The 16,408-nt window shown below is 44.2% G+C and overlaps 1 protein-coding gene across 1 annotated transcript; it reads left to right on the top strand.

The window, feature by feature from the left end:
- Positions 1–54: 54 nt before the first annotated feature.
- On the top strand, positions 55–15,479 carry CFAP144 (cilia and flagella associated protein 144). Its single transcript, XM_060624097.2, has 4 exons — positions 55–327; positions 3,667–3,726; positions 5,604–5,707; positions 15,287–15,479. Exons 1-4 carry the CDS (start codon positions 198–200, stop codon positions 15,395–15,397), a joined length of 405 nt encoding a protein of 134 aa, XP_060480080.1. The 5' UTR covers positions 55–197; the 3' UTR covers positions 15,398–15,479.
- The last annotated feature ends 929 nt before the right edge of the window (positions 15,480–16,408 follow it).

Below are 16,408 nucleotides of genomic sequence, written 5' to 3'. Positions count from 1 at the left end.
AGTATAAGGTTGGGGGAAGGGGGATGGGCGGACCGGAGGGGGTCAGAGGGAGGCGACGCCGTTGCCGGAAGGCGACGCCGTTGCCTGGAGACAGCGTGGGACGCCGTTGCCAGGAGATGGCAGTCTCCCCGCACCCACAAGCCATCCAGGGCAGTGAGAAGTAGTTGGACGGATCTGAGCGGAGCCCCGTCACAGTCATGGCCGGTCGCCAAAAGGAGGTGATCATAGATGAGGTCCATCAGAACCAGATCCTGCGCGAATTGTACCTCAAAGAGCTTAGAACCCAGAAACTCTACACAGAGTACCACGTGAATCCCCTCCGCAAGGGTGAGAGGCGCTTGGGGCAGAGGAAGGGGACAGGGGCGGGGCAGGAAGGAGGGCCTTGAGGGTGCGGGGCAGAAGTGCGGGGTGCAGCACAGTAGGAGACGCCTTCTCTGACCTCGCCCCCCTTCCTAGATTTCAGGACTCTTGATTGTTGGGGGTGAAGGTTATCTCACTTCGCATCCCATCAAATACATTAATATGTTAAAATGCACACGCACCGCGATTAAATGGTATTTTTTGTGTTGCAAACTGGTGCAGCCACTCTGGGAAACAGTGTGGAGTTTCCTCAAAAGGTTAAAAATAGAACTACCCTACCACCCAGCAATTGCACTACTAGGTATTTATCCAAAGGATACATGAGTGCTGATTCGAAAGGGCACATACACCCCAATGTTTATAGCAGCGCTATTGATAATAGCCAAGGTATGGAAAGAGCCCAAATGTCCATCCACAGATGAATGGATAGAGAAGATGTGGCATATATATATATATATATATATATATATATATATATATATATATACATACACACACACACACAATGGAGTATCACTCGGTAATCAAAAAGAATGAAATCTTGCCATTTGCAACTACGTGGATGGAACTGGAGGATATTATGCTGAGTGAAATTAGTCAGTCAGAGAAAGACAAATATCATATGACTTCACTCATATGAAGACTTTAAGAGACAAAACAGCTGAACATAAGGGAAGGGAAACAAAAATAATATAAAAACAGGGAGGCAGACAAAGCATGAGACTCATAAATATGGAGAACAAACAGAGGGTTACTGGAGGGGCTGTAGGATTTTATGTTTTGTCTTGCTTTGTGTTTTGGTTTGTTGTTAATAAGCTAGTTGTTTGTTTGTTTGATTGTTTGTTTTCTCCAGGCTTCTAGTAATGTCTTAGCCCTTCAGAAAGTTCAGGGATGGTGGACTCAGGGCCCATAGCGTCCCCCGATAAAACAGCCCTGCCCCTACCTACTCTTCTCACTTGGCACATTCTTTGGGTGGTTGCATCTGGTCCGGTAACATCAGCTGCCCCTGAATGACTCTGGGTCTCAAAAGGAGCCCCAGACCCATGAACCCAACCACTGCCCAGCTCTCTTCCCCTGGACAACCCATGAGTACCTCAGACTCACCAGCTGGAAAACTGGGGGCATCCACACCTCTCCCGCCCCCCCTGCTGCTCCTCCAGAATATCTTTGAGCAAAAGTTACCACAACCCACGTTAGTAGCCTAGAAGTCATCCTCAGTCTCTCTCTCCCTCACTCCAAACACGTGGAAGTGGTCACATCTCTCTCACCTGACCCTTCCGGGTTCTTACCTCAGCAAAAGACTGTGGTGCTTGTGGAGGCATCTCTACTTCTCACTTCCTTCCACCCTCTAATTAGGGCCTGAGTCCACCTCTCCAGCCTCTTCCCCCCACCCCCAAGCCTCCTCACTTCTGTCTGCACTGAGAGAGAGAGAGAGAGAGAGAGAGAGAGATAACTACCCTCTTCCTCCAAGCCCTCCTGACCCCACACCCCCACCTCTCCATCCTCCTGGAGCTACGCTAAAAGTGAGTTCCATCCCACCATTCCCTCTGTAAAATCCTCAGTGGCCCCACAGCTTCTGAACTGAGGTTTAAACCAGTCAGTACAGAAGACCCCTGTGACTCTGGCTCTGCTGCCCACCCAGCCCCAGTGGGACTCCCCTCCCCAGCCACACACTACTCCTTTAATAAATAGTTTAGTGCCCACTCTGTACCAGCCACACACTCCCTTCTGTCCCACCGTGTCTAAATAGAATGGATTTCCTAAATACATCACACCATTCCCCTGCCTCGGTACCATTGTTTCTTCTTCCAGAATTTCTCCCCCAACTTCCGGGCCTAATTAACAGTAGTCCACTGCAGCTCAGCTCTGCAGAGAAAATGTAATGTGATTTTCTAAACAAAAATTGCATATATTTAAGATGTACAACATGATGTTTTGATATACATATACAGAGTGAGATGATTACAACAGTCAAGCTAAACTGCATACCCATCTCCTCAGTTACCCTGTGTGTGTGTGTGTGTGTGTGTGTGTGTGTGTGTGTGTGTGTGTGGTGAGAGTACAGAAAATGTAATGTCTTCATTTTGCTCATAACTAATCTAGTTTTCCTCTGGAGCTCCCAACCACTAATTTCAGGAATGCAAATTAACTGTCCAATTCTGTTTAAACTTGTTCCATTCCCACAATTTAAATAATCCCTTCAGGCAACACTCAGGCTTTCTAGATCTCCTGGCTCTTGTCCCTCGGGCACGTGATTCATATGATCCATTGGGACAAAGTCAGGAAATATTAGAACTTGTGTTTGTGCTAGAACTTGTATTTATGTTTATTTTTAGGCATAAAGAAAAATTATACTGCTCATAGTATATAGAGACTATATAAATATACATGTATTAGGCGCATGCTTGGTTTTACTGGTAGGAGTCTGAGGTAAAAAATCACTTGGGAGACTACTGGTTCCTTCTGGCCTCTGCTCATTTCCTACTGCCCTCCACCTATCTCACTGCACTGCAGTACTCTGGCCTTCTTGATGTTTCTCAAACTCACCAAGCTCACTCTCAGATTCTTCCCACGTGTCCTCACACAGCACATTCCCTCTCTTTGTTTGAAATTTTGCTCTAATATGTCTCCTTAGAGATGAGACACCCTCACCCCCCATCCCACCATCAACTCTCTACCCGTGTAAAATACTTTACTGTTCTACATCTCACTTATTTTGGCCCAAATATTTATTTGTTTACTGTCTGTCACCACAAATAGAAGATCAGCACAGGAACTTTCTCTGTTTATAGCCCTGTCTCCAGTGCACAGTAATTATGGGTTGAACGGATGTCTGTGGATTCTGCACCTCTGTTTTCACATAGTCTTCTGATATATCAGTGTGTGTCCAACCTTGTTTGGCTGCCTGGTATGTCTACATCCCTGTAGACCACCGCTGTTTGAGAGAACCTTCTGTAATGATGAAAACGTTCTATACCTATGCTGCCCAAAATGGTAGCCATTAGCCCCCTGTGGCTACTGAGCCCTTGAAATGTGGCTAGTGTGCCCATGGAATGGATTTCTAATTGGTATTTAATTTCAAATATTCAAATTCAAGTAGCTACATGTGACTGGCGGCCACTAGACTGGACAGTGCCTCTCTGGATTGTGAGGTCCTTGCGGGCCTTATTCCCTGGTGCCCAGCACAATACCTGACATGCAGCAAACACTCAGAAAATGCTCAGCAGGTGTCTGGCCTAGGGTGGGTCGTTGAGACGGCAGGGTGTGAATGTTTTAACATGAGCTTGTGATGCTGTTTTTCTCTAGTTCACACAATCACCAGAAAGCCCATGTCTTGGCATGATAACCTGGAGGAACCTGAAGATGGTAAGTCCCAGGGCTTATGAACACCATTGAGATAGAGCACAGATATGCAGCTGGCTAGGGAGGCCTCTTGGGATAGCGGTACCTTAGGGCAACACTTTGATCATCTGAAAATTGGGCTCACGCTCATGAAGCTCACTGGAGATTGGCATACTCAACCATACAGCAGGTTCATTAACTGCCAAGCCAAGAAAAATGCTCCTAATGGCTTTGACACTGTATCCATTCATCCACTCACCAAACATCTTTGCTGTTACAAGCAGAGGTTCTGAAGTCATACTGAGTTCAAATCCTGATTCTGCCCCTCATTAGCTGTGACTTTGGGCAGATTTGTTAACTTCTCAGAACCTATCTCTCAGGGTTGTTGTGAGAATAACAAAGTAATGCAAGTACTTAGAACAGTATCTGCGGGGTAGAGACCTCATACCATAGTGAAGGAGACAGACGAGGAAATTGAGAGTAAAATTGAGATGGCAACAACATAGAAAACAGGTGCCCTAGTCCAACAGTGGAGTTCTAGGAAGTCTTCTTGGAGGAGGTGGTAACATGGTGAGGTGGAGTAGGTCAGGTAAAGGAGACTGAAAGGACATTCTGAGTTATATGGAAAGGCACAGAAATGAGAGACACCAGCACGGACGGCCCAAGACCTGCGGGTAGTTTGGCATGGCTGCAATATGCAAGTGGGCGGGGCCACACTCAGGAAGGATGGAAGAGAATTTGATGGAAAGTCTAATCCTTCCTGGCAAGCTCTCCTCCTCCCCTCTACCTTCTTAGAGTAGAATTTGATGGAGGAAAGACGCAAGGTTTATGTAGGAGGTCAGGGTAGGAAGGTGGGGGTGGGTAGGAGGAGGGAGGATCTTGTATCATAGTGAGACGGACAAGAGACTAATAGAGCAGCTATCTGTAGCTATCTGTAGCTACAGCTATCTGTAGGAATTAAGCGTGCTATCTGTAGCCCAGCTAGAGGAAAGGAGAGGAGCTGGGGGCTTGCAGCAATAAGGAAAAGAGCAGGTGGTGAGGGGCCTGAGAGCTAAGCAGCAGTTGATTGCTAACTGCTTATATTAAGGATAAGCTCAGCCCGATGCCAGCCCTTAATTAACATTCGTTCATCCATCCTCAGTCATCTTGCTGGGGTAGATATTTGCCTTCCATCTTACAGATGAGCGTAGTGGAAGGGCCAGGAATGCCTGACTACGAAGCCCATGTTCTTCCCACTGTCAAACCGCCTCTCTCAAATTGAGACTTAGTAGGATAGAAATGGAAAAATGAAACTTTTAAAGTGCTCAAGCTGTGGAGTTACAAATACGTGTGGGGGTGGTGGCCATATATATCACCGTGCGAAGGATCTGACCTTCTTACAAGCCGCCTCCTCTCTCCACCACGGCCACATTGGCCCAGCTTGCTTGTGCCCCAGTGCCTTTGTTCTTGCTGCCTGTAGTGTGGTTTTCCTCTGCCTCTCCCTCAGGGCCGGCTCCTGCTTGGCATCTAGAGAGACCTCCCCTCACCATCCTGTCTAAAGTAGCCACCCTTGCCTCTGCGTGCCCCTTCGCCTCCCCCCTTCTACACAGCTAGCATCACTATAACCATCCGGTTTATTTGTCCCCTTGTGTATTGGGTCCCCTACCCCCCCACCTAGACCACAAGCTCCGGGAGAGCGCGAACCATAACTGTCACACTGCTCTACCTCTGGGGTCCAGAACAGTGCCTGGCACAGAGTTTGTGCTCAACAAATACTTGCTGAAAGATGAGTTTTGCAAGGCCTTGGCAGGCCCCTGAGGCCATGTGCCGTATCTCCAAGGAAGGATGTGGCCAGGGTAAAGAGCATGGGAGCTCTTGGACCCAAAGCCTGCCTCCTTCATAACTCATGCCTCATCTCCCAGCCAGGTTTCTAAATCTTCTTCACCATGCTGCCCTGGGGCCAAGGAAGAAATACCCAGAGACACAGACTGAAAGCCAAGAAATCGGATGGGACTCAGAGCCCTTGGTAAGTGTGGCTCCTTTACTTCGGGAGCCCAAAGGCAACAGAGGTGGTGGCTAAAAAAGCAGTATATGAAGCCAGACTGGCTGGGTTTCCACTCTGGCTACCACTTCCTAGCTGTGTGACCTTGGGTAAGTGACTAAACTCTTTCCTGACTCTGTTCCCTCACTCTAGAATGGAGATATTACAGACATCACCTCATACGTTTGCTATGAGGATTAGAGGAGGTTGTATTTGTAAGGTGCCTTAAACGGTGCCTAACACATAGCAACTGCCGTGTAAGTGTTGACCAAAGGTTGCCGGTGACTGCCTGAGTTTGCTGTACCAGTTTTTACTAGGGCGATCTTGGGCACGTAACATCACAGGGTTCCACTCCCTTATCTGTAAAATGGGAATGCTGGTAACACACACCTCATTTGATTGGAAGGGGACCGGGAGCTGCGAGGAGCCCAGGAAATGTAATCATCAGCACATTGTCACCCAACATGAGCTGGGGCTTCTGTTACTGAGGAAGAAAAGCAGGGTTTCGAACAGAGAATTTGAAGAACTTCCTGCCACGTTTGTCTTTGAACTTGCTCGTGTCTTTTGTCACTTAGGAAGTTTTAGTTTTTAAGTAGTCAAACGTGCCAGCCTTTTCCCTCACAGTTTCTGGGGTTTGTGCCTTGCTTAGGAAAACACCTTCACTATCCAGAGTTGCAAAATGACTAGCTTTCCTTTTAGATTTCCCCCCAAGTTGTCGTGTCTTTTTAACACTTGGCTCTTAGTCCATCTGTATATTTCGCGCCTGATGTGAAGCTGGAGACACTGTTCCTCAGCTCTGACAGAGCTTCCTTCATTGCCTCAAAGGCACCAAGGTCTTGCACACCCTGTATCCTTAGTTTACTGCTCCTGCAGCCTGCCTCCTGATCCCTAGCCTGTACTCCTTGGGGAGTTCTACTCAGCCTTCAGGACCACTCAGGAGGCACCTCATTATAAAGTCTCGTTAAGGGATGTGCACCCCCCACTCCCCCCCAGGTAGAGTTGGGCACCTTCCTGGTACGTTTCTGTAGCACCACATGTCTCCTGCTCCTGCACCATTCAGCTCAATTCCGTGAATCAACGTAACATGGTGGCTCCGGTGCCAGCGGCTGGAGTTCAAATCCCAGCTCCACCACTTTCTAGCTGTGGAAACTGAACCTCTCAACTTCCATTTACCCACCTTAAAATGGGGTTAGTAATATGGACACTTGAAGGTTTGTTGTGGGAATTAACTGAGACAATGTATATAAACTGCTTAGGGCAGTACCCAGCACATAGTAAGTGTTCAATAAATGGGGGCTGCTATGATGTGGGTTAGGAGGAATAGAAAGGAGAGCTTTAGCCCAACCAAGGACCGATGGGGTGCTTCTCCTGGCCCCTTGGCTTGATCCCAGATGTCTTCCGCTACTGAGTAATTTTCTAGTGTGCACCTTCCCAAGAACTGCCTACACACTGTAGTTCTTGAATTTCTGCCGTGGGCCTGGTCTTCTCGCCTATTTATATGGCTCTAGTCTGGGACGTGTGGTTCTGCTGAGGCGCTACAATGGGGAGATTGGAGTAAACAGCTGAGTAATAATGAATGAATGAATGAATGAATGAATGGACTTAGCAAATAGCTGCAACGGCTCCTCCTCAGAGATGGGGCATTGCCCTAGAGAGAGGAGACTGGGAGATAAGAAGTGGGTCCAGCAGGAGCCTCCCACCTTCACAAGGGGACTGAATCCAGGAGAGCAGTGCTCAAAGGGACAGAGGAGGAGGAGGGGTGGGGGACTAACATACAGTGTATACGGACAGGGACAGAGAGTTGTGAAGGTAAACTATCCAACATAGATAATTAAGCAACTTTAAAAATATTACGAAGCACAAGTAATTTAGCTTGTTAGTCTTCATTTTCTTAAAGACAAAAGGCCTGGCTCCCGTGGGTACAAAGTATGCATGTGGAAATGCATCTATTTTTTTTATTTCCTTTTCTAAAATGTATTTATCTATTTTTAATTTACCTCCAAGTTAGTTAGCATATATAGCATATAGCAATAATGATTTCAGGAGTAGATTCCTTAATGCCCCTTACCCATTTAGCCCATTCCCCTCCCACAGCCCCTCTGGCAACCCTCAGTTTGTTCTCTATATTTGAGTCTTTTATGTTTTGTCCCCTTCCTTGTTTTTATGTTATTTTTGCTTCCCTTCCCTTATATTCATCTGTTTTGTATCTTAAATCCACATATGAATGAAGTCATATAATATTTGTCTTTCTCTAACTGACTTATTTCGCTTAGCATAATACCCTCTAGTTCCATCCACGTTGTTGCAAATGGCAAGATTTCATTCTTTTTGATTGCCGAGAAATATTCCATTACATATATATACATATATACCACATCTTTAACCATTCATCTGTGGATGGACATTTGGGCTCTTTCCATACTTTGGCTATTGTCAATAGCACTGCTATAAACATGGGGGTGCATGTGCCCCTTCGAAACAGCACACCTGTATCCCTTGGATAAATACCTAGTAGTGCAATTGCTGGGTCGTAGTTCTATTTTTAACTTTTTGAGGAACCTCCATAACATTTTCCAGAGTGGCTGCACCAGTTTGCATTCTCACCAGCAGTGCAAAAGAGATCCTCTTTCTCCGCATCCTCGCCAACATCTGTTGTTGCCTGAATCGTTAATGTTAGCCATTCTGACAGGTGTGAGGTGGTATCTCATTGTGGTTTTGATTTGTATTTCCCTGATGATGAGTGATGTGGAGCAGTTTTTCATGTGTCTGTTAGCCATCTGGATGTCTTCTTTGGAGAAGTGTCTACTCGTGTCTTTTGCCCATTTCTTCACTGGATTATTTGTTTTTTGAGTGTTGAGTTTGATAGGTTCTTTATAGATTTTGGATACCAACCCTTTATCTGATATGTCATCTGCAAATATCTTCTCCTATTCCATTGGTTGCCTTTTAGTTTTGCTGATTGTTTCCTTCACTGCACAGAAGATTTTTATTTTGGTGAGGTCCCAATAGTTCATTTTTGCTTTTGTTTCCCTTGCCTCTGGAGATGTGTTGAGTAAGAAGTTTCTGTGGCCAGGGTCAAAGAGGTTTTTGCCTGCTTTCTCCTCGAGGATTTTGATGGCTTCCCATCTTACATTTAGGTCTTTCATCCATTTTGAGTGTATTTTTGTGTATGATGTAAGAAAGTGGTCCAAGTTCATTTTTCTGCATGCCGCTGTCCAGTTTTCCCAGCACCACTTGCTGAAGAGACTGTCTTTATTCCATTGGATATTCTTTCCTGCTTTGTCAAAGATTAGCTGGCCATACGTTTGTGAGTCCGTTTCTGGGTTCTCTATTCTGTTCCATTGATCTGAGTGTCTGTTTTTGTGCCAGTACCATACTGTCTTGATGATTACAGCTTTGTAATATAGCTTGAAGTCTGGGATTGTGATGCCTCCTGCTTTGGTTTTCTTTTTCAAGATTGCTTTGGCTATTTGGGGTCTTTTCTGGTTCCATACAAATTTTAGGATTGTTTGTTCTAGCTCTGTGAAGAATGATGGTGTTGCATTGAATATATAGATTGCTTTGGGTAGTTGACATTTTAACAGTATTTGTTCTTCCAAGCCAGGAACATGGAACATTTTTCCTTTTTTGTGTGTTTCCTTCAATTTCTTTCATAAGCTCTCTATAGTTTTCAGTGTATAGATTTTTCACCTCTTTGGTTAGATTTATTCCTAGGTATTTTATGGGTTTTGGTGCAATTGTGAATGGGATCAATTCCTTGATTTCTCTTTCTGTTGCTTCATTGTTGGTGTGTAGGAATGCAACTGACTTCTGTGCATTGATTTTTATATCCTGTGACTTTGCTGAATTTATTAATAAGTTCTAGCAATGTTTTGGTGGAATCTTTGGGGTTTTCCATATAGAGTATCATCATCTGTGAAGAGTAAAAGTTTGACTTTCTCCTTGCTGATTTTGGATACCTTTTATTTCTTTATGTTGTCTGATTACTAAGGCTAGGACTTCCAATACTATGTTGACTAACAGTGGCAAGAGTGGACATCCTTGTCTTGTTCCTGACCTTAAGGGGGAAAGCTCTCAGTTTTTCCCCATTGAGGATGATATGGGGTGGGTCTTTCATATATGGCTTTAATGATCTTGAGTTACGATCCTCCTATCCGTACTTTCTTGGGGTTTTTTATCAAGAAACGATGCTGTATTTTGTCAAATGCTTTCTCTGCATCTATTCAGAGGATCATGTGGTTCTTGTTCTTTCTTTTATTGATGTGATGAATCACATTGTTTGTTTTGCAGATATTGAACCAGATCTGCATCCCAGGTATAAATCCCACTTGATCGTGGTGAATAATTTTTTTAATGTATTGTTGAATCCGGTTGGCTAATATATTGTTGAGGATTTTTGCATCCATGTTCATCAGGGAAATTGGTGTGTAGTTCTCCTTTTTAGTGGGGTCTTTGTCTGGTTTTGGAGTCAAGGTTATGCTGGCTTCATAGAAAGAGTTTGGAAGTTTTCCTTCCATTTATGTTTTTTTGGAACAGCTTCAAAAGAATAGGTGTTAACTCTTTAAATGTTTGGTCGAATATTTCTGGAAAGCCATCCAGCCCTGGACTCGTTTTTTGGGAGATTTTTGATTACTAATTCGATTTCTTTATTGGTATGGGTCTATTCAAATTTTCTATTTCTTCTTGTTTCAGTTTTGGTAGTTTAAATGTTTCTAGGAATTTTTCCATTTCTTCCAGATTTACTGGCATATAATTGCTCATGATATTCTCTTATTATTGTTTATATTTCTGCAGTGTTGGTTGTGATTGCTCCTCTTTCTTTCTTAATATTATTTATTTGGGCCCTTTCCTTTTTCTTTTTGATCAAACTGGCTAGAGATTTGTCAATTTTGTTAATTCTTCCAAAGAACCAGCTTCTGGTTTCATTGATCTGTTCTACTGTTTTGTTTTGTTTTGTTTTGTTTTGTTTTGTTTTGTTTGAATAGCACTGATTTCTGCTCCAATCTTTATTATTTCCCATCTTCTGCTGGTTTCTGGTTTTATTTGCTGTTGTTTTTCCAGCTGTTTAAGGTTTGAGGTTAGGTTGTGTATCTGAGACCTTTCTTCCTTCTTTAGGAAGGCCTGGGTTGCTATATACTTTCCTCTTATGACAACCTTTGCTGTGTCCCAGAGGTTTCGGGCTGTGGTGTTACCATTTTCACTGGCTTCCATGTACTTTTGTATTTCCTCTTTAACAATGTGGTTAGCCTTTTCATCCTTTAGTAGGATGTTCTTTAGTCTCCAAGTATTTGTTACCTTTCCAAATCTTTTCTTGTGGTTGATTTCGAGTTTCATAGTGTTGTGGTCTGAAAATATGCACGTTATGATTTCCATCTTTTTGTACTTGTTGAGGGCTGATTTGTGTCCCAGTAGGTGATCTATTCTGGAGAATGTTCCATGTGCACTGGAGAAGAATGTATATTCTGCTGCTTTAGGATGAAATGTTCTGAATATATCTGTTAAATCCATCTGGTCCAGTGTGTCATTCAAAGCCGTTGTTTCCTTGTTGATTTTTTGATTAGATGATCTGTCCATTGCTGTGAGTGGGGTGTTGAAGACCCCTACTATTATGGTATTATTATCAATGAATTTCTGTATGTTTGTGATTAATTGATTTCTATATTTCGGTGTGCCATGATGGGATGTTTACAACTGTTAGGTCTTCTTGGTTGGATAGACCCCTTAATTATGATATAATGCCCTTATTCATCTCTTGTTACAGTCTTTATTTTAAAATCTAGGTTGTCTGATACAAGTATGGCTACTCCAGCTTTCTTTTGGTGATCATTAGCATGATAGATGGTTCTCCATTCCCTTACTTTCAATCTAAACATGTCTTTAGGTCTAAAGTGGGTCTCTTGTAAACAGCATAAAGATGGATCTTGTTTTCTTATCCATTCTGTTACCCTATATCTTTTGATTGGAGTGTTTAGTCCATTGACATTTAGAGTGAGCACTGAAAGATATGAATTTATTGCCATTATGTTGCCTGTAGAATTGTAGTGTCTGGTGGAATTTTCTGGTCCTTTCTAGTCTTGGTTGCTTTTGGTCTTTTTTGTTTTGTTTCATCTTTTCTCCCCTAAGAGGGTCCTCCTTAAAATTTCTTGCAGGGCTGGTTTAGTGGTCATGAACTCCTTTAGTTTTTGTTTGTCTGGGAAACTATATCTCTCCTTCTATTTTGAATGACAGCCTTGCTGGATAAAGAATTCTTGGCTGCATATTCTTGATGCACTTCAGCACATTGAATATATCCTGCCATTCCTTTCTGGCCTGCCAAGTTTCTGTGGATAGGTCTCCTGTGAACCTGATCTGTCTTTCCTTGTAGGTTAAGGACTTTTTTTCCCATGCTGCTTTCATAATTCTTTCCTTTGTTTTGTGAATTTGACTATGACATGCCTTGTTGATGGTCGGTTTTTGTTGAATTTAGTGGGAGTTCTCTGTGCTTCCTGGATTTTGATGTCTATGTCTTTCCCCTGGTTAGGAAAGTTTTCCAGTATGATTTGCTCACATAAACTTTCTACCCCTTTTTCTCTCTCTTCATCTTCTGGGACCCCTATGATTTGGATGTTATTCCTTTTTTTTTTTTTTTTTTTTTTTTTTTTTGGATGTTATTCCTTTTTAATGAGTCACTGAGTTCTCTAATTCTCATTTGAGTTCTCTAATGCTCTTTTGCCTCAGTTTCCCTCTTTTTTTTCCTACTTCATTTTTCTCCATAAGTTTGTTCTCTATATCACTGATTTGCTCCTCTGCCTCATCTGTCCTTGCTGCTGTGGCATCCCTTTGAGATTGCATCTCAGTTATAGCATTTTTAATTTCATCCTGACTGGATTTTGTTTCTTTTATCTTTGCAGAAAGGGATTCTATGCTTTTTCCAACCCCCGCTACTATTCTTACTATTGTGACTCTAAATTCTGTTTCAGACATCTTGCTTGTGTCTCTGTTGATTAAGTCCCTGGTTGTCATTTCTTCCTGTTCTTTCTTCCGGGGTGAATTCCTTTGTTTTGTCATTTTGGAGGAAGAAAAAGAATTAATAAAATAAAAATTAAAAGTTGAAAACAACACAAAAAAATCAAATAAAGGATGCTAGATCCTCGGTGTGTTTTGGTCTGGTTGTTGAAAGGACCTTGATAGAATAAAGAAAAAGGGAAAGAAAAGAAAAAAAAAAGAAAACACTTGAAAGTTTAAAAAAATGAATACAATAAAATAGAATAAAGTGAAATGATGAAAGTAAAATATAATAAAAAATTAAAAAAAAAAACCCTGGTAAACATAGTAGAAAATTTTAAAGAAAAATCTTTTTATAAAAACAGAAAATAAAAATAAATTTTTCTCTTTCTGTATTCAAGAATAAGGAAAGAAAAAGAAAAAAAGTGGAATAGATGGACAGGCAAACAGAAAGGAATACGATGGAAATTACATCCAGTTTCCCCTAAAGTCAAACTATGAAGCACTTTATAGTCTGTACCTAAGCAGGTGGAGAGACTTGTGTTCCTCTAGAGCACAGTTGGTCAGTTGGCCAGCGGCTGGTGTAACAACTCCATTTCTCCACTAGATGGTGCTGCTTAGCTTACTGGGGTGGATTGTTGTGGTGCGTGTGTATGTGCATGTGCAGGAGCAGTGAAAATTGTGTCACCCAGCTACCCAGTCTCTAGTATCAGAACTCTGTGCTCGCCTACTGGCAATCAAGCACCCCTATCCTGAGTTTTATCTCAATGGGGCTGTGTTTCCAAACCCCTCACTTCTGAGGGCCCTGTGGTTTTGACCCATTCAGACCCTCTGGCGGAGGGTCTCACAGAGTAGTGGCCAAGTGCTGGCCCACCTCTCGGAATGCTCACATGACCGTGACGCTGCATTTGCCCAGAGACGGCGGCTGGGTGCCAGCCACCCCAGGAAAAGTTCATGCAATCACATAGCAACAGCGTTTCAGGGTTTATGGAAAATCACAACACACACCTGGCACCAGTCTTCACCACCTCAACGTCCTTGTTCCAGCACCAGCAAATGTGGCTGTTCTCTGGGGTCTGCTGGGACCTTTGCCTGTGGGGAGGCTGCACAACCTCTACCAAATGTCCTCCCAGCTGGGGAACTGCCTCTCCCCGTGTGGGCCAAGGACCCCTCAGATCTCGCTGTCTGTTCCTGGGGATTCACCCTTCCCACCAGAGGTCTATCAGGTATCGAGCTGCAGAGTTTCAGACTCTGTGCTCCCCCTGTTTATAGAGTCTTAATGAAATTTAAATCCTCTCCTTTCTCCTTTTATTGTTAATTACCTTATGGGTGTTTCCACTCTTTCTCTTTCTCTCCAGATGCTTTCAGGAGGAGTGCCTTTCCTCTATTCTACCCCATGTCTCCATCCTCTCTCTCCAAGCAAAAACAGCTCCTTGCCCTCTGAGGCTTCTCTCCCCCCCAGTTAACCTCTCTGCACCACATACCTGTCAAGTTTGTGGCTTAAGTTATGCAGATTGTTGAGTTAATCCTCAGATCAATTTTCTAGGTGTGCAAGATGGTTTGGTGTTGATCTAGCTGCATTTCAGGGACAAGAGACACAAAAAACTTCCATATTGCTCTGCCATCTCGGCCCTTCCCCCAGAAATGCATCTTTGACCAGCACATCTCATGGCAGGCTCACCTGGCCATGACAGGAAGCACAAGTATGGCTGTCCCAGCCAGGGGGACCCTCCTAGGCCTCGCAGATAACCAACTGTGCATGCCAGATCAGCCATCACTGTGGAGTTGCAAAGGGTCTGCAAATAGGTCAAGCCTGTTCATCATTACAATGCCATTAGATGGCACTGCTGGCATAAGAAAGTATTCCTCCCAAAAAAGTTAGATCCAGGTGTTTTGCAACCATAAAAGGCAATTAAGCCGGAGTTCCAGAGTGATACATTTGGGGGCAGAAGAATTGATCAGGCCTAACTTACCTTAGGGCTGGCTCCCTACCCCCTAGCAGGGCCTGACCCTAGACTAGCAGAGAACCCCAATCCCAATAGTAGGACACTGGGGAAGCCATACTCGAATACCTCTCAGCTTCTGCTCTCCTAGTAACATTTGATGAAAATGTAGCCTTTCAGTTAATTGCATAAATTAATCTTCTAGCTTCTGTAAGATTTATGTGTCAGAGTGCTTGCTCTTAGTTCCCTGTGTGACTGCTTCAACAACATCCACTCCTTCATTCAACAGATGTGTACTGAATCCCTAGTGTATGCTGGATACTGTTCTAGGTGCTGGGGATAAGCAGTGAGTGCCACAGACACAGGACTCGCCCTCGTGGAGCATACATTCCAGCAGTCCACAGGCGTGGCCTCCAACTCAAGCCTGGGAAAGGCAAGAGCAGCCACGTTGCATATAGGTACTCTCATTCAGTCCTACGACTGTTTTGATGCAATTGCTGTCATCTCCTTTTCCCAAACAAGGCTGAGCAAGGAGAAGCCTCCAGTGCTTTGGGGGCCCGGGTCCATCCAACTACGGGACCCACGTCATCCCCCCTCTCCGGAAGCTTCCTTCTGACACCCGTGTTCTCCTCTTTAGGTCAGCCCCGAACGTGGTGACCGCAGGCTGAACCACTTCAGGGTCTACAATGACATCACTCTGTACAAGGCTAAAATGTGGAGCCTGGGAGAGGATGATCGCCACAAATAGTGTCCCAGCGGTGACGGTAGCTCTGTCTTTAATACCCAATGTGTGTGCTGCCTGGATAACTAAAGATTATTTTGAAGCCTCAGTCCGACTTTTCCTATTTGGAGTCTCACATTTCTCCTTTCTGCCCAAGTCCACCGGTTCATATCCTTAATCTTAAAACTGGCGGCAGAATTCCAGTTTAAGATGCATACAGTATTTCCTCTGCCTCCCCGGATCCCAATAAGGGATAATAAAAGGACAAAAAAGGTATGGATGCACAACAGAGAGAATGAGAGAGGAACATCAGCTACCAAGAAGACCGAAGACGTATTTAGAAGATGGGAAGCTGATGGAGGAAGGTGAGGAAATCACAAATGGGACATGCCGACTGGGACACCTCTGACTCAGAGAGACAGGGGTGTGAGGCGGGGAACTGAAAATGGACATTGGTAGGGAGACCCTTCCCCCCCCCAAAACACACACCAGCCAGACACCTAACACCTCATACAGTGGAGGTCTACTCCTAGGGAAATGGAAAAAGCCCAAGGATCCGGGACACAAAGTAAAACACAGGGTAGGAGTGAGGTGTGACACCACCAAGGAAAATTGGTGACAGTAAGATTGAACCCCTAGTCCACACATATATTGCGCTTTTACCCCAGGTTTGAAGCTAGAAGGTTCCTCTCTGGAAAAATGAAATGGCTCTAAAGACCCCCACGTAGTACCACTTGGAAGTCCTATCGGAAAAGTGCCGGTGGGGGAGGGGCGCCTGAGTGGCTCAGTCAGTCGAGTGTCTTTTGGCTCAGGTCATGATCCCAAGGTTGTGGGACTGAGTCCCGTATTGGAGCCTGCTTAGGATTCCCTCTCTCTCTTCCCTGCTCTCACCCACTTTCTCTCTCTCAATCTTAAAAAAAAAAAAAAAAGCCAGAGAACTCCAGGCTGGTGAACACACAGAGGGTGTGGGAGGGGGCGTGCCCAAGAGGGCACGGCAGCCCCACATCTTCCCTTGGATACCTTGCTCCAGGTATCTCT

This window comes from Panthera onca, chromosome C1, assembly GCF_046562875.1.
Source record: "Panthera onca isolate mPanOnc1 chromosome C1, mPanOnc1 haplotype 2, whole genome shotgun sequence".
NCBI lineage: Eukaryota > Metazoa > Chordata > Mammalia > Carnivora > Felidae > Panthera > Panthera onca.
The sequence above is the reverse complement of the archived record's forward strand: the minus strand, read 5'-3'. Positions and strand labels throughout refer to the sequence as shown.